The sequence below is a fragment of the Heterocephalus glaber genome, unplaced genomic scaffold (genome assembly GCF_053883595.1).
Source record: "Heterocephalus glaber isolate CG9 unplaced genomic scaffold, H.glaber_assembly_v1.0 deba00000901, whole genome shotgun sequence".
In the NCBI taxonomy this organism is placed as follows: domain Eukaryota; kingdom Metazoa; phylum Chordata; class Mammalia; order Rodentia; family Bathyergidae; genus Heterocephalus; species Heterocephalus glaber.
In genome coordinates this window covers 7,632,968-7,651,881 of record NW_028258171.1, presented here as the reverse complement: position 1 = coordinate 7,651,881, position 18,914 = coordinate 7,632,968, and the positions used below count along the sequence as shown (strand labels likewise).

At 44.1% G+C, this 18,914-nt stretch overlaps 1 protein-coding gene and 2 long non-coding RNA genes across 3 annotated transcripts in view; 1 reads left to right on the top strand and 2 right to left on the bottom strand.

The window, feature by feature from the left end:
• LOC147828815 (uncharacterized) overlaps positions 1-18,914 on the bottom strand; it is a 393,678-nt gene that overhangs the window by 49,238 nt on the left and 325,526 nt on the right. The window lies entirely within an intron of this gene.
• LOC147828818 (uncharacterized) lies at positions 7,411-10,059 on the top strand. Its single transcript, XR_015450067.1, has 2 exons — positions 7,411-7,447; positions 9,821-10,059. It is a non-coding gene; the product is annotated as an uncharacterized LOC147828818 (long non-coding RNA).
• Positions 10,185-16,141, bottom strand: LOC147828817 (uncharacterized). Its single transcript, XM_087208045.1, is given in 2 exon segments — positions 10,185-10,367; positions 10,682-16,141. Coding segments are annotated over 2 exon segments (4,551 nt in total). The 5' UTR covers positions 15,200-16,141; the 3' UTR covers positions 10,185-10,334.

The following is an 18,914-nucleotide window of genomic DNA, read 5'->3' as shown; positions in this document are numbered from 1 at the left end:
CATGAGAACCAAACCATACCATATTATCTTTAACCACAGAAAAGCTCTAAAGTAATTGCATACAGAAAAAAATGGACAGTACATTTATAAAACCAACTTTTGAGATAAATATTATCTTGATTTTCTAACAGCCTGGATAAAAATGTGTCACCAACTTTAGACATCTTTACCCTTATCTTACCAAACAACTTAAAATAGCTTACTGTTAAGCCATGTGAACAAAAACTATTTAAACTGATATTATAAGAATCTACTTATCTATAAGCCAATAAGAGACAGGTAGGTACCTGAGGACAGGATTATTAAAAATATCATTTTCTTTCTTTGGAGGCCTCTTTAAGTACTGTGGTTCTTGGACCTTTACATAGATAAAGACCCATTAAGTCTGAATATAAGGGATTTCACATCATTTTCCTTGTCTTTTGCAAAAAAAGAAAAATAAGAAAAGGTCTAAGTGAAGAATTTAGACTGCCATTCTGAACCTATCTCTTGCCTTTCTCTAGTAACTGGACCCAAACAGTATTCCAATATTAAGGATTAAAGCAGAGCCCCTGGATCTCCACCTAGCTATCTGCATGGGGCCCGTGGAGAGAAAGAGAGAGAAAACTGAGACTGGGGTCCTTCAGAGGGCATCCTCTATAGATGGACACAAAACTGTTGAGTCCCTGATGTGTTCTCCGTGAGATTCAATTGTATTATTAGACATCTCTGGTGAGTCAGTGACATTGCTGTTTTCCTCTTTATTTTTCAGTAGCTCTCTCCATAACTTGTGGCTCACTACGACTCCTTTGTAAGTCACAATGACAATATCACTTGGATCTGCAGCATTGGCCCACTGACTCCTTTGAAGGAAGTGTGGAACCTACCTAGGGGCTCCTTTAGAAACACCCATAAGATCAGGGCAGAGGCACTTGTGAAACAGTATGTCTTACATTTACACCAATACTAATAAAGGAAAGCTTTAAAAATTTTAGGAATTAGAGCCCAGGGATTTAGCTCAGTGGTTCCAGCACCTGCCTTGCAAGTGCAAGGTCCTGAGTTTGATCCCCAATACCAAAAAAACAATTTTAAGAATTAGGATGGCTCTATTTGTGTGTACTCACAGCCACTTTATTGAGCTTTACTGGCTGTTTTATTGTTCTGTTCAGGCTGTCAGCCATATGTTTCTAAGTTATCTGAATTTCTGTTAGAAGAAATAATGAGGGGATCTAACCCAGTTCAAAAGAGAAGAGGGAGGAGGCACATATGATCCTTAAAATCAGAGGCTTAGCTCTTGTCTATAAGGTTGAGATTTTCTGATGACCGTGAGGCCAGTTGAAAAAAGAAAAAAGCAAACAAGCATGGCAAAACCATGTGACCAACTCGTGTAACCAACTAAACACGGCCAAAAAACATGGCCAAATCCATGTGGCTGGCCCACAGCATGAGCCAAAATGGCCAAATCATGTGACAAACTCACATGATGAACCAAAATGGCTGACCAATATGGTAAAAGAAGGTGGACTGGGATGAAATAAGGCCCCAAGAAAGCAACTCACTAATGATACCCAGAGGTAAAAGCCCATCTAGGAAAAAAGCACAGATGAGACTTTAAGCAGAAAAAGAAGTAAAGTGGTATAGGTGGCTACTCAGGCAAAAGATCAAGTTACCAGAAAGAGTGAAAAGCTGAGTAAAGTATCATGAAAAGCAGAAACAAGAGGACAAAAGGTATGCTATATTAGGAAAACAGAATGAGCTCAATTAAACAACCTGATGCTGAACCTCAAGCTTCTATAAAAAGAAGAGCAGGACAACCCCAAAGCTCATACAAGGGAAGAAATTATAAAGATCAGAGGAGAAATCAATTCAATGGAGACAATACAAAAAATCAATGAAGCCAAGAGTTGGTTCTTCGAAAGAATCAACAAAATTGACAAACCTTCAGCCAACCTTGTCAGAAAAAGGAAAGAAAAGGCCCAAATCCATGCAATTAAGAATGAAAAGGGTGAAATTACAACAGACCCAGCAGAAATCCAGAGGATCATCAATACCTACCTCCAGAACCTATACGCCAATAAGATGGACAACACAGAAGAAATAGACAGATTCCTAGATACATAGGAATTACCAAAGTTGAACGAAGAAGACCTAAAAATTCTGAACAACCCAATATCAACCAATGAAATTGAAAATGTAATTAAAAACTGATCAACTAAGAAAATCCCGGGCCCTGATGGCTTCACTGCTGAATTCTACAAGACATTTAGAGAGGAACTGCTGCCACTACTGTTTAAACTCTTCAAGGAAATTGAAAGGGAAGCAATACTCTCAAATTCATTCCTGGAAGCAAGCATCACCTTGATCCCCAAAGCAGAGAAAGACCCAACTGAAAAAGAGAACTATAGGCCAATCTCACTAATGAACATAGATGCAAAAATCCTTAATAAGATACTGGCAAACAGAATGCAGAAGATCATCCAGAAGGTCATACACCCTGACCAAGTGGGATTCATCCCAGGGATGCAGGGATGGTTCAATATATGCAAATCAATCAATGTAATACACTATATCAATTGAGCCAAGGACAAAAACCATATGATTATCTCCATAGATGCAGAAAAAGCATTTGACAAAATCCAACATGCATTTATGATAAAAACCTTACAAAAAGTCGGAATAGATGGTCTCTACCTCAAAGTGATAGAAGCCATCTATGAAAAACCAACAGCCAGTATCATACTAAATGGTCAAAAACTGAAATCCTTCACACTAAAATCAGGAACAAGACAAGGATGTCCACTATCACCACTCTTGTTCAATATAGTTTTGGAAACATTAGCCATGGCAATTAGACAAGAGAAAGAAATAAAAGGAATACAGATAGGTAATGAAGAAGTCAAATTGTCATTATTTGCAGATGACATGACACTCTATATAGAAGACCCCAAGAACTCCACCAAAAGTCTTCTAGACTTAATAACCAGATTCAGTCAAGTAGCTGGTTACAAGGTCAACATACAAAAATCAATAGCTTTCCTCTACACCAATGACAGACTCACTGAGAGAGAAACAGGGCAAATAATGCCTTTCACAATAGTGTCCAAAAAACTGAAATACCTAGGAATCAACCTAACAAAAGAAATCAAAGACTTCTTCTCTGAAAACTATGGCACTCTGAAAAGAGAGATTGAAGATGATATCAGAAAATGGACAGACATCCCCTGCTCCTGGGTAGGAAGGATTAATATAGTGAAAATGGCCATACTTCCAAAACTGCTATATAGATTCAATGCAATTCCAATTGAGATCCCAGCAGCATACTTCATAGACCTCGAGAAAACAATCCAAAAATTCATTTGGAACAAGAAGAGACCCAGAATAACAAAAGCAATTCTAGGTAACAGAGGTATGGCAGGGGGTATCACAATCCCCAACCTGCAACTCTACTACAAAGCTACTGTGATAAAAACAGCATGGTACTGGCAAAGAAACAGACCTGAGGACCAGTGGAACAGATTAGAAGATGCACAAACAACGCCAGACACACTTAGCCACCTCATCTTCAATAAAGTAGCCAAACACCCTCACTGGAAGAAAGATAGCCTCCTTAATAAATGGTGCTGGAAAAATTGGGCTTCAAGTTGCCAAAGATTAAAACTAGACCTGTATCTCTCACCATGCACTAAACTAAAATCAAAATGGATTAAAGATCTAAATATTAAAATAGAAACTCTGAACCAGTTGGAACAGAGGTTAGGTAGAACCCTTGAAGACATTGGTGTAGGAAAAGATTTTATGAGCAAAACCACAGTTGCCTGTGAACTAGCACAAACAATCAACAAATGGGATCTCTTCTTATTAAAAGGCTTCTGCACAGCAAGAGAAACCACCAGCAGTGTGAAGAGACAACCCACAATGTGGGAAAAAATCTTCACCTGCTCTTCCTCAGACAGAGGTCTACTCTCTCGAATCTATAAAGAACTTAAAAAGATCAGACCTCCCAAATTTAAAGACCCAATCTGAAAATGGGCAGCTGAAATAAACAGACATTTCTCAGATAAAGAAGTAGAAATAGCAAATAAATACATGAAAAAATGTTCAACATCACTAGTCATTGGAGAGATGCAAATGAAAACAACGCTGAGATTCCACTTCACTCCAAAAAGAATGGCTGCTATCATGAAATCGACCAATAACAAATGCTGGTGGGGCTGTGGGGAAAGAGAAACCCTGCTCCACTGCTGGTGGGAGTGTAGACTGGTGCAAGCACTGTGGAAATCAATATGGAGATACCTCAAAGAACTAGGACTGGAAATCCCATTTGACCCCACTATTCCACTGCTGGGGATCTTCCCCAAAGAATTAAAAGAATCATACCACAGTGATATATGTGTACCCATGTTCATAGCAGCACAGTTTGTAATAGCTAAAACTTGGAAACAGCCCAAATGCCCATCAACTGGAGACTGGATAAAGAAAATGTGGGGTTTTTATAAAATGGAGTACTACTCAGCCATAAAAAATGAGAAATTAGAGACATTTATAGCTAAGTGGATGCACATTGAGGTGATACTCTTAAGTGAAATAAATAGGACACACATGTGTAAATACCAAATAGTTTCTCTGGTGTGAGAAACTGAAAGTGTAAATAAGGACTAAATGTATAATAGGTAATGTGAAATAGGAAGAAAAGGGGCAAAGGGGAAGGAAGTGGGAGGCCTAGGGGAAAGGATAGAAGGGAATGGGATTAATATGAGAAAATGGAAAAATAGGAACAAAATCTTTGTAAATAGGGAGTACTGGAGGGGTTGAAGGGAGGGCTGGGAAAGGGTGAAAAATAAGAACCAAGGGAGACTATGTAAAGGTGCAAATTTCCAATGATGAATGTCATTATATTGTATCCCTAAAATGTACCAATGATTAGAATGAATAATCGATAATGTAAAATAGGAAGAAAAGGTCCAAAGGTAGTGGGAGGGGCAGGGTAAAGGAAAGAAGGGAAAGGAAAAATGATGAGGAATGGAAAAAATGGAAATAACGTCTTTGTAAATAGGGAAGGGTGGAGGGTGTGAAGGGAGGGCTAGGAATGGGGAAAAAATAAGAACCAAGATGCATTATGTAAAGGTACAATTCCCAATGAGAAATGTAATTGTGTTTTATTCCTACAATGTATCAATAAAAGAATTTAATACAAAAAAAAAAGGCATGCTAAACTCTAGTTCACACATATGGATCCTGAATAATCTGTTCTGCAACTGATTTAATAATAGACTCTCTGGCAGCTCTTTACTGACTTGTACCCACAATGAGTGACAGAAAAGAGGAAAGAAATAAATGGGAAGATAAACATGAGGCAGATCTATGGGTACTTGCTGGGAAAAACAGAGGCCATGCACTCTGCCTACCCCATCCCACATGACAGGACACACTAGGAAGCTGTTCCTAGCGCCATGAGAAAGCTTCCTGAATTCCTCAGCTTCCATTAACTTTTATCACACTCTAGCTTCCTGCTGCTCCCCAATAACTAAAAAGAATTTGAACCCTCTGAAAGATGAAAACCTGTCTTAGGAGGAAAGAGATGAGAAATGGATAGGAGCTTTCCTATGAGAGAAAGAGGCAAAGAAAGCACCTTCTTGGCCATAGATTTTAGAGAAACAAAAACAAATAAACAAAACAAAACAAAAAAGTACCCAAAAGGGCCTTGCCTGCTCCTGGCTGGCTTTGCTAAGATATGTTGTTACCAGGTTTCGAGGTACAGTGTCTCCTTCTAGAGGTAGTTTCTCGGTTAAGCAAAGAATTGGTCAAGACAAGCACAAATAGTAGAAAGTTTTTGCATTTATTAAAAGTGAGGAAAAAACAAGCTCTGCAGAGTGAGCCTGGGCCAAGAAAAAGTAAGGAAAAACAGTATACTCTATAGCATGAACATGGACTGCTGTGGAAGAACACAGCAGCAAAGAGCCCAACATCCACTACCCTGTTTGTATCACCCTCTCCTCAGGCTGATGTGAGGCTGTCCTATCCAAAACATCCTTAGGTTCTCATGAGAAGTTAACTTGCAGGACTTTGTGAACTGTTCTGCATGTGTCCTGGGATTTTGTAATTAGCAGGTCACACATACTTCCTCAGCCAGCTTTGCCACACCCTAGTCTCCTGCCTCAGCCATAAACATGGTAGACAACAGTGAAGGGCTGAAATGAAGCCTCTTCTGGAAGCCTGCAGGTCTCTCCTACAACCAGAAAATGTAGAAACTGCACATTTCCCTCCTCCATCCTATGTGGTAAGACACATTAGGAGGGCTCCCCTCTTCCCCCACCCAGCCGAAGTACAATTGAACCCAGAGCCATGAGAGGACTACCCAAGCTGCATTGCTCCCACTGATCCCCTCCACTCTCCAGCTCCCTGCCTCTCCCTGCTAGCTAATATCTGAAAAAAGTTTAGGGATTTATATTTTCTGATAGATGAAAGCCTCAGAGTGGGAGAGAAGGGACAAGAAGGGGATTGGATTTTTTTTTTTTAGGGGAGAGAGAGAGGATTAAAAAAGAGAAGTTTTGGGCCGGGGATTTAGCTCAGAGGTTTCACCATCTGCTGTGTAAGCACAAGGACCCAAGTTCAATCCCAGGTAACAAAAAAAAAAAGAGAAGTTTAGAGGATCTCCTTTTACTAAAGTGTTAGGACCCAAAGATGTGTGTGATTCAAGGAGATTGCTTCCCTAGGTGTCACCCCAAAGCCTGGTCCTCTCCACAGTGTCTCAGGACTAGGCTTCCCATTCCAGTTGTATGAGAAATGTTGCTTCAGACACTCGGTGGGTGTATCCTAATATGTGGCTCCCTGGTGAGCAAATTTTAGTTCCATCTGACCCAGGAAAGGGGTATGTTGACCTGAAGGAGGACCTAATGAGGCCACTACACATCATAGAGTGTTCTCTTGACACCTCTTCCCATTTCTGTTTAGAGAGAGCCAGTGCCTCTTGTCTTCATGTTTTTATATGTAAGCACTCATCTTTTTCTAGGAACTAGAGGGCCTCTAACTGCTGGAAAGGAAAAAAGAAAAACTAAGGTTGCAGAGGTTTTGCAGGAAAGAAGAAAATAAAAGGGAAACCAAAAAAAGAAAAAAGGAATAACCTACATATCAGAGGGCAAGAGGTTGGGGAACATGGGGAAAAAAATAGGATTTTGGCTGTACTTATTGAATTAATAGTCCTGATGCCTCTTTTACCTCTTGCAGTTGGCTCACCAAGAGAAAATGTCACTGGACAGGGCAAGGGGAAGGTCTGGAAGCTGAAATAAAGAACAGAACCCACTCTACACATAGAATAGGTTAGCAAGTTTGCTGACTTAAGTCATGATGAAAGAATGATTAAGAATATCAATTGAGGGATGGAAAGGCACAGATCCAAAAAGAGACAAGCACTGATCCTGTTGTGTCCAGATCGCGATGTCCCAAAGACCACCAGGAGACCGTTTCCGATGTAAGCACACGAGGGTCGTTTATTCAAGCTTAAGCAGGGACTCTCAATTGTCACCGACGCAGCGGATCGAGATTGAGAGCCCCGAGCCTCGAAACTAGCAGGGTTTTTATTGAGTATATATCAAGCTTTGGTTGTTAGTAGCCAGGTGATTGGTTAATGCTAAATACATATGAAGTGTAGGGTTTTGATTGGTTAGGCTCGGGGGGGGGTTAAGGGGGTTACGTATAGATTTTTGCAAGGGAGAAGGGGGCAAAGGTTAGGGGTCGACTGTCATAAGCTGATGGTTAGCAGGTCCACTGACTAATGGTCACATCTATCTTTTGTGGGCAGTTAGCCATTAACTGTTTACCTTATAGGTAGTGTGTCCGGAATGTCCTTCCTGAGTACACAGATGGCTGGGTAATAAACTTAGGAATTTTGAGTGGATAAGCACAAATTTGAGAGAACAAAGGAGACAGCTCCAAAATGGAGTCACTCTGAGAGAACAAAGGAGACAGCTCCAAAATGGAGTCACTCTGGCTCCACATTCCCCCCTTCTCAGGGTGCTGTAGAGGGCCAATCATGGGCCTCTGGGGGTTAATTCTGTCAAATCAATAGGTATTGGCTGGTATTGGGACCTGAGTACCATTAACTGAACAGCGTTAATTCGCTTTTTAATGAACGAAACTAGTCTATTAAGTATGCAAGGTCCAAAGGTTAATAGTAGCAACACGATAAGCAAGGGGCCTAACAGGGTAGAAATTAGGGTAGTGAGCCAAGGGGAAGAATTAAACCAAGATTCGAACCAGGTTTGAGATTGTTCTCTTTCTTGTTTACGTTTGGCGATGTCTTCTCTAACTTTAGCCATGGATTCTTTGACTACTCCTGAATGATCTATATAGAAACAGCATTCTTCACCTAGTGCAACACAGAGTCCTCCTTGTTGAAGGAAAATTAAGTCCAGCCCCCTTCGGTTTTGGAGGACTACCTCTGCTAGTGAAGTTAAAGACTCTTGGAGGTGGGAGATGGAGCTTTCTAGCCTTTCAATATCTATATCTATGGCTGTCCTCAAGTCATTATAATATTTATTGTGTATTAGTAGCGATGAAACTCCCGTTCCTGTCCCAGCTAGTCCTAATCCTAAGAGAACGGTCAAAGTAATGGCCGTTACAGGTTCTCGCTTAACTCTGACCTGGGTTTCAGCCAGGCGGCTGGGGATGTCTTTTTCTGAGTGATATAACAACCGGGGGACTAATTGTACAAGTACACAGAAATCTCTTGTTTGTTTTAACACTAGCCCATGTACACAAGGGGTAAGTCCAGAGGAACAGGCCCACCATCCATCATAAGGGGGAATGAGATATTTAGGCCTAGGTCTAAGGACGGTTTTGTTACAAAGGTGTTGGTGGGAGGCCGGGACACTGCCGACACAAGTTCCTTGCCCAGTTACTGATTGTAGGGTCAGCCTAGCTGTCCCTTTTTGTTGTCATCTACATTGAGTCGGGCTGTCTGACTTAGTGAAATTGTCTAGATAAGCTACTGCTTCATAGTATGGGGGCTTAGTATCATAACATAGCCAGCAGGACTGAGTGAGGTCTGGCCTAGATGCATTTAGGGCTTTAAAGGTGTGAACCATCAGTTCCCAAAGGGGGTCCTGGTCCCGGTTATGATCGACTTTATCAATCTGGGTGATCATTTGAATCAAGGGCGGGGATGTGGAAGCGGAGGTTAAGTCTGATGGCCGTACGGAGGCGTTTGGTTTTGGTGACATAGGCGAGCTTTTTGGGGGAGGGGGCTTAATAGGTCTGAAAGGGGCTATTGGAGCTAGCGCCAAGTTTGGCCCTATTAATTGGGGAGACCCTATGGTGAGCGGCTCTGCCTTCAGTTTTATAGTGAATAACAACCCGGTATCATAACCATCTTGATATAGACGGAGTCCCCAAGTCTGGCCTGTTTCCCATTTAGTGTACCTTTTACCTGAATCCGTGAATGAAAGTCTGACCGGGTTACAGAGGAACCCGGTACAGGGGCCACTAAGAACTAAGAAATTACCACCCTTTTGATTTGTCTGCAGGCCAGGGGGCCCAGGGACTCTTTTTAAAGAAATAAAATCATCCTTGACAGGCGGGGCCCAGGAGACGGTGCCCGTGGACTCACATCCCCATTTGGCACAATAGAACTGGTCAGGTCCCCCGCACTTGTTTATCTGAGACTGTGTGCGCCTTTCTCCCGGACAAACATAAAAGGGGGTGCTTTGTAGGATGTTTCTATCAAGAGAATGGCTACACCCAGGGTCAAGTCTAGGAGGGGCCATGGGTACTGGAGCCATGGGCAGGGATGTTTTATTAGTATTACATTGGCCTATGCCTTTTTTACATATTGGCTCTCCTCTAGGCCCGATTTTCCAGTTTCCAGTGTTCCAAGTCCCTGTGGCGAGCGAACACAGGTCAAAGTCTAGGTCTGGCCACCAGGTAAGTGGTGGAGCCACTTCGGATGAACTATTAACAATGTTGCCCGTAGACGTACTAATGATCATCCAGGTTAAATTTAAGGGAGCATATGGGTTTTGTCCTCCTAGTGTCGGTGTCAAAAGTACAGTTACCATAATCACGATCGTCGACGACGTAGCTTGAGTTTGAGGGGACTGTCTTGGTCTCTGGACACCTGCCATGATGGAACGAAGTCTTCTAGGACAGTGTGAGGATCTGCAGGGCGAACGTGGGTGTAGTGTACCCACGAAGCAATCCCGTCGACCTTGAGAGCAGTGGGCGTGGTCAGGACTGTGACGTAGGGTCCTTTTCAACGGGGCTCAAGGTCTTTCTGCCGGTGTCTCCGAACGAAGACCCAGTCTCCAGGTCGGTAGCGATGGGGCTCAGGAGGTGGTCCGGTCTGGTATAAGGCTTCTAACTTAGGCCAGATGTCTTCGTGTACACTTTGGAGGCTTTTTAAAGAAAGTAACAACTTTTGGTCATCAAATTTAACAAGTACATTTGAGTGAAGGTTGGGGATAATGGGAGGGGGAATTTCAAACATGATTTCAAAGGGGGTCAACCCCATTTTATAGGGTGAATTGCGCACCCTATAAAGGGCGAAGGGAAGGAGAGTCACCCAGTCACCGCCAGTCTCTAAGGTTAATTTAGTTAAGGTCTCTTTTAAGGTTCTATTTATCCTTTCTACCTGTCCTGAGCTTTGGGGTCTGTATGCACAATGTAATTTCCAATCTGTCCCCAACACCTGTGCTAGGGTTTGACTCACCTTGGAAATGAAGGCGGGTCCATTATCTGATCCTAGCATTACTGGAAAACCGTACCTTGGCAGGATGTCTTTTAGCAGCTTTTTAGTCACACTCTGCGCTGTCTCATGTTTGGTAGGAAACGCTTCTATCCATCCTGAAAAAGTATCTACGAAAACTAACAAGTATTTATAACCGTACTTTCCAGGTTTTACCTCGGTGAAGTCCAATTCCCAATAGGCTCCAGGTCGGTTTCCCCTCAGCCTATTTCCTGGGTTGGCCCTATTGTGGGTGGCATTTGTCAATTGACAGGCTTTGCAGGTAGCAACAATATGTTCAATTGTAGAATTAGCATCACGGATCTTAATTTCAGCATGTCTCAGGAGATCTTGCATTTTCCGAGTGCCCATGTGGGTGGTCCGGTGTATCTTGGAGAGAACTTGTTCTCCCAGTGTCTTAGGCAGGATGACTTTACAATCAGAAGATTTCCACCACCCGTTGAGGCACTGGGGCGTAGGTAATTGTTTTATCCAATTTAAGTCCTTTTCAGTGTACTGGGGCTTTTCTGGGAGGGCTGCACTTCCCGGATCGGGCAGCTGAGTGGCCAGTGTCAGATCAACCTTTAAAGCTATTTTTCGGGCCGTCTGGTCAGCTAGATTATTTCCTCTGGCAATTGGAGTGTCGCCCTTCTGGTGTCCTGGGCAATGGATAATGGCTAATTTTTTCGGTAGCCAGAGGGCTGTTAAGAGGGCAAGGATCTCTTCTTTGTTTTTAATAGTCTTTCCTTCAGCTGTCAAGAGTCCCCTTTCTTTGTAGATAGCCCCATGGACGTGCGCAGTGGCAAAGGCATACCGGCTATCTGTGTATACATTTAACTTTAGGCCCCGTCCTAAAGTCAATGCCTTGGTCAGGGCTACGAGTTCTGCCCGTTGTGCTGAGGTCCCGGTGGGCAATGGTTCTGCCCAAATGACCTCAGTTTCTGTCACCACAGCTGCCCCAGCATACCTGTGGCCCTCACGAACAAAGCTGCTTCCATCAGTGTACCAGGTGTTGCCTGCGTCTGGCCATGGTTGGTCACTCAGATCTGCTCGAATTCCGTGTACCTGGGCCAGGATATCTGTGCAGTCGTGAAGCGGAGCCTCTAAGTTCGGGTCTGGTAACAGTGTGGCTGGGTTTAAAGCAGCCGGGGCCTGAAAGACAACTCGGGTTGGATTTAGGAGTAAGCTCTGGTAGTGGGTCAGGCGAGCATTACTGAGCCATCGATCTGGAGGCTGTTTTAGGACTCCCTCAATGGCGTGAGGGGTGGTCACGCATAGTTCTTGGCCTAATGTCAATTTGTCAGCGTCTTTGACCATTAGAGCTACTGCTGCAATCATTCTTAGGCACGGGGGCCATCCTGACGCAACTGGATCAAGTTTTTTTGATAAGTACGCCACTGGGCGGCGCCATGGCCCTAGATACTGGGTCAGGACGCCCTTAGCGACTCCTTTGTTTTCATCAATGTAAAGGTGGAATGGCTTAGTAATATCAGGCAAGCCCAAGGCTGGTGCCGTCAGCAAGGCTGTTTTAATTTGATCGAAAGATTTTTGTAGCTTTTCTGTCCATTGAAAAGCCTGACTGTCTCTAGTTGCCTCGTAGAGGGGCTTTGCGAGCTCTGCGAACCCTGGTATCCATAGGCGGCAGAAGCCCGCCGATCCCAAGAATTCTCTGACTTTTCGAGGGGAATCTGGTGTGGGTATCTTAAGAACTGTCTCTTTTCTAGCATCCGACAGCCATCTCTGCCCTTCTCTAAGCACGTACCCCAGGTAGCTTACCTCGGGTTTGCAGATCTGGGCCTTTTTAGCGGACACCCGATACCCCAGCTCTCCTATGACCATCAAGAGTCTCTTGGTTCCATTTAAGCAGTCTTCCTGTGTCTCAGCTGCCACAAGAAGGTCATCTACATATTGTAACAGAGTTAGTTGGGGGTTCTGGAGGCGAAACTCACCCAGGTCTTCATGTAGGGCCTCGTCGAAGATGGTGGGAGAGTTTTTGAATCCTTGAGGTAATCGGGTCCACGTCAGCTGTCCGTTGATGCCTTGCTCTGGATCACTCCATTCAAACGCAAAGATGTGTTGGCTTTTAGGTGCCAGTGGAAGGCTAAAAAAAGCATCTTTGAGATCTAAGACTGTGTACCAGCGATGGCTCGGGGGAAGAGAACTCAATAGGGTGTATGGATTAGGCACTGTGGGGTGGATGTCCATAACCCTCTTGTTTACCTCCCGGAGGTCCTGCACTGGCCGATAGTCATTAGAATGAGGTTTTCGTACTGGCAACAAGGGGGTGTTCCAGGCCGATTGGCAAGGTCTGAGAATCCCCTGAGCAAGTAACCTCCTGATGTGTGGAGTTATTCCTTTCTGGGCCTCCAGGGGCATAGGATATTGGCGAACTCGTACCGGATCTGCTCCAGGTTTTATTTCTATAAACACCGGTGCCCTGTGTATAGCTAGCCCCATGCCTCCAGTTTCCGCCCATGCTTGTGGGAACATGGAGAGCCATTGTTCCATATCAGGATCAGGAGGGGCCCTCTTTTGATGTAGTAGATATTCATCTTCCAGGTTTATGGTTAGTACCTGAATGGGCCTTCCCTCTTGATTAAGGACTTTTGTGCCCCCGGGTTGGAAATGAATTTGAGCCCCTAATTTAGTAAGTAAGTCTCTTCTTAATAAGGGGTAGGGGCAGTCTGGTATAACCATAAATGAGTGGGTTACTTGGCCCACTCCCAAGTCTACTGTTCTTTGGGTTGTCCATGAATACTTTTTCATGCCTGTAGCTCCTTGAACCCAGGAGGTTTTATCAGAAATATGGCCACACGGTTTGAGTAGGACTGAATGTTGAGCCCCTGTATCCACCAGGAACTCGATAGGTCTCCCCTCCACTTTTAGGGTTACCCTGGGCTCGGGGAGGGGTGCCGAACCCCGTCCCCCCTAATCATTTGATTCATCCGCAGCCAGAATAGGGGTCTTGGGGCGTCCTTCTCGCTGTTTCTTTTTAGGACAGTCCCTGGCCCAGTGTCCGTATTCTTTGCAATAAGCACATTGATTTTTCCCCAACTGGGGGCGCTCTCTGCGTCTCTCTTTGTTTTCTCCTTCCATCACAATCTTTTTTAGTCTACGTTCACATTCTTTCTGCTCTCCCGCAGTGGCAGCCAGAAGGATCCGAGCTAAGTTTCGGGTCTGGCGGTCATCAGCTTTTTCTCGTTTTTCCTCTGCGGTTTCTCTATTGTTATACACTTTCTCTGCCACTGCCACTAAGTCCTGAATACTCTTTTCTCCTAACCTATCTACTTTCTGTAACTTTCTCTTAATGTCTGGTGCCGCCTGGTTGACAAAATGTATTATTACAGCTGCCTTTGTCTCAACTGCTTCTGGGTCCATAGGAGTGTACCTACGAAAAGCTTCCTGAATTCTTTCTAGGAAAGCAGCAGGGCTTTCATCTAACTTTTGTTGTACATCTCCTACCTTAGCCAAATTGGTGGGCTTCCTCGCCGCTGCTCTGAGACCTCTTAATAAAGTCTGGCGATAGACTCGAAGTCTCTCCTTACCTTCTGCCGTATTGAAGTCCCAGTTAGGTCGGGACAGAGGAAAAGAAGTGTTGATGGTGTCTGCATTGGTGGTGGGCTGACCACTGTCACCAGGAACCAATTTTCTGGCCTCATTCTGGATTCTCTCTCGTTCCTCAGTGGTGAACAGAACCTGCAGAAGCTGTTGACAGTCATCCCAAGTGGGCTGATGGGTAAACAAAACAGTTTCTAACAGGTTAATCAAATCTCTAGGGTTATCAGAGAAATTGGCATGTTGTCGGCGCCAATTATAAAGATCACTGGTAGCAAAGGGCCAGTAATGATGAGGCTGGTTTCCATGTTCATCAGGGGGCCCTATTGCTCGCAGCGGGCAGACAGTTGAATCTGCCGGTCCCGCCGGCGAGGCGGCGCGCCGGTGACGAGTATTTTGGGCGGGACCATCACGGTTGTCGGCGGCGCCCGGGGCGGGCTCCCCAGCCCCGGCTGGGACTGGGTCACCTCCTCCAGCCTGCTGTGGCGGAAGAAAGGGGAGGGAATAGGGGGGAGGAAATATAAGATCTTCCTCGGTCCCTCCCTGGAGGACAGGGTAAAGTGGCGCGGTTGGCTTGGTTTCGGTTTGTTTTTCATCCGCGCGCTTTTTAGGAGCCTTTTCTTTGGCCGTCAGGATTAACTCCGGTTGCTGCTGCTGTGAAGGCAAAAAGAGCTTAACCCATGGGGGCGGGTTAGAAACCAGAAATTCCCAAACGGCGATGTAGGGTATCTGATCGGGGGGGAGGATGGCTTTACGAACTCTGCGAATTATCTGCAAATCAAAAGTTCCCTTGGGGGGCCATCCTACCCCGAGGGAGGGCCACTCTGAGTTACAGAGGGTGATGAACTTAGTCTTCTTAATTTCTAAACTTAAGTTATGAGCGCTCTCCCTAACTTCTTTGAAATGGTCTGTTACAAGGGAAAGAGGGGTAGTCACAGTCTGTCCCATCGTCTCGGTCCAAGTCAGCACAAACAGACACACAAACGCAACAGAGAAGCACAAGGTGAGACAAAACCGTCCTCCGCGCGATCGGAGGCAATGCAAATGGGACGACGGCCTCCTGCCGTGCCGCGGGAGCGACCCGCACCGTCCCTCCAGGAGTCTCACTGACCCGTACTCTTGGGGCACTCCGTCCCCACCAGTGGAATCCGGAACGTCTTCCAGGATTCCGGGTCGGCGGCCCTTGCAGCGCGTCCGCCTAGACCGTCTGCCGACCTTCCCAGAAAATAGGCCCAGACTTTACAAGCACAAAGAAAACACTCACCAGCCGGCGTTGACCCTCCGGTACGGGAGTCCTGAAGGTCTTGGGATCCCGGACGAGCCCCCAAATGTTGTGCCCAGATCGCGATGTCCCAAAGACCACCAGGAGACCGTTTCCGATGTAAGCACACGAGGGTCGTTTATTCAAGCTTAAGCAGGGACTCTCAATTGTCACCGACGCAGCGGATCGAGATTGAGAGCCCCGAGCCTCGAAACTAGCAGGGTTTTTATTGAGTATACATCAAGCTTTGGTTGTTAGTAGCCAGGTGATTGGTTAATGCTAAATACATATGAAGTGTAGGGTTTTGATTGGTTAGGCTCGGGGGGGGGGGGGTTAAGGGGGTTACGTATAGATTTTTGCAAGGGAGAAGGGGGCAAAGGTTAGGGGTCGACTGTCATAAGCTGATGGTTAGCAGGTCCACTGACTAATGGTCACATCTATCTTTTGTGGGCAGTTAGCCATTAACTGTTTACCTTATAGGTAGTGTGTCCGGAATGTCCTTCCTGAGTACACAGATGGCTGGGTAATAAACTTAGGAATTTTGAGTGGATAAGCACAAATTTGAGAGAACAAAGGAGACAGCTCCAAAATGGAGTCACTCTGAGAGAACAAAGGAGACAGCTCCAAAATGGAGTCACTCTGGCTCCACAATCCAAAAAGAGAAAGGATTTAGTAGACAGAAATTTAAAGTATATGTTCAAAGAAATAGAACGCAGGCCCTTAAGAGAGGGGGAAGCACTACAATTTGGAGCTAAAAATATTTATTTGTTTTTAACAGTGGAAATCTGTGGGATTTGTCAATTTAGAGTCTTGGTCTGGGTTTGGAGAATGGGGGAAGATGGCCCACCCACAAAAAGATATGGTCTATTCATAGGCGAAAGCCTATTTTATAGGTACAAAGTGGTCTATCCAAAGGTGAAACAGGATCATTTGTAAATAAAAGGGGATGCTCAAACCCATTTGCAGGTAAAAGGGAATTGTGCATGCTGATTGTGTTTTGAGAAGAAAAAGAAAAAATATTTTAGCCACGTGTGGTAGCACACACATGTAAGTCCAGCACTCAAGAGGCTGAGGCAGGAGGATTGCCATGAGTAAGAGGCCAGCCTGAGCTACGTAGTGAGTTCAAGGACAGCCTGTATTACAAAGCAGGACCCTGTCTCAAAAAAAATAAAAAGAAAACAAAAAATATTTTCAAACTGGACTTATATCCTGAAACTGTAATGTTTAATTTAAAATTTATGATGTTCCTTTTCTTTTTTACGTATCTTTATTTTTTTCTAGCCAGCCTCAGATATATTCTAAAATAATGACACTATACTATAAGAGACCAGAATATGCCATCCAACATGTGTCTCCTTCACATAAAAATTATTTTGAGCTGTTTACTTTGAGAAACTGAAGACACAAGAGAGGCTCTGAAAACAGCAAAATCACCCTTTGTAGGGGATATTTATATCTAAAAAGGAAATCTCCATTTGTAAGAATGTCTCTCTGTTCTAGAAGAGAAGAATGACTCTAAGTAGAAATTCTTACCAATGGAAAAGACATTTGCTTAAATTTGCATAACAAATCAGACATTTGTTTACTTTGCTTTCCTAGGCACCTCCCCCCAGTCAGCCTTCCTCACACCCTTCTTTCTTTGTCTCAGTGGACAATGGTATTTAAACCTGAGTTCAAAGCCACCTATTTGAGATTTATTGCCCTGAGTATCTTCATGAGGTACATGTTAATAAAATTGTTTATTTTTCTCTGATTAATCTGTCATTTGTTACAGGACAGTAACTTAGAAGGATAGAAGGAAACTTATTTTTTCTCCCCTACGATGCAAAATATGAGCTCTATATGTTTGTTTGACATTACAGTTTGATACCACCTACCCTCACAGATTCAAAAAGAGACAAGCACTATGTTCAGCTAAAATTTCTGGGTCAGAATCAAAAGAACTGAAGTTTTCCTGCATTTATAAAACTCAGTATGTTATAAAATTTCTCACTTTGTGATATTATTCTTTCCAGTGCTTTCTGAGGTATTTGTTATAGGGAAAAGGGGTTTATAGGAAGGAAAAGAAAAGAATAAGGGCCTTATTAGGCTTTCTGACTAATTCTGATCAGAAAGAGCTAAAACTTTATTTGGAGGGAGCAATTAACAAGAGAGGAGGCAGATAGGCAGACCACAGGGGAAGTCAAACGCGTGAAACCAAGACAGTAACCCCTCTACCTCCAATAAAGTGGAAAAGAAACAAAGGGGGAAGTGGACTACTAACTTCAAGAAAAACTGTATTAAAAGTATGTAAGTAAGGATCAAAATGTATAATAAATAACCTGAAATAGGAAAAAAAGGTCCCAATGCCAGAGACACAATCAGGTTGTGACAAGTTCCAGGGAGGGAGGGTCTTTATCACCTGATAAAAGCAAGCAGGAGACAAAGGCCCACAGGTAACCGTCTTCAGAGACCCCTGTCCTGTCTCACACAGGGCAGCTTCCTGTCTTCTTTTTTTTTCCTTCTTACAAATAAAGTGTCTTCCTTTTTAAACTTCATTCTTTAGTTCATTACTGGTGCTGAGTTTATGATCCCATTGGCCACTCACTGAAGCAGAGCAGTGGTGCACACACCCAGTCACAACATTGCTAGAACTTATTTTATAGTGACAGTACACAAAGCTGAAGAGCTGACAGAATCCACTTCAATTATTGTCCCTAGTTCAGACTGGGGAGGTTCACGTAAGATTTAGGCAGCCCAAAGAAGAGATTCAGAGCTGCGGACTGTGTTAAACAGTTTTTATTCAGCTGCTTAGCCATAGTTCATCTGGTTAGCTGCCCTTGCAGCCCCCAGCCACTGTACACTCACAGCAGTCCTTAGCCCCTTAGCCAGCCCATTTCTGCAGCAGTCCTTGCCTGCTTAGTCGCGCACAATTTAGCCTCTCGCCAGCCCGGTGGCAGACTACACTTCTACCAAAATGCATGCTAGTGACCATGTCCCAGTAATGACCTTGGTTATCTAAATAATTTATGCCAGCCAGCACTGACCTTGGCATGAAAGTTATTTACATTCGGGCATCAGGATGTGCCTACTCTGCCTCCCAGATCCCCTTCCCTTCACAGCCTGAATCAAAGATCCACCATGTTGTGCTCTCACTTTTCCCTACAATTATATCTTTGCCATGTCTTCAGTATGCTTCTATCTTTGCCATTTTTTATTTCCCATTTTCTTTTCCTTTTGATACTTTTTAACTCATGTGTGAGCTATCCCTCACTCCAAAGCAAAATTGCCTGGGTTACTAGTGTGGTCTTAGACACCTACTCTCATCAGATAAACTCCTTATCTTATCAGTTTCCCAATCTTGCCCCCCATTAAAATTGACCAGTCCTGAGGCTGGGGATTTAGCTCAGTGGTTTTGCTGCC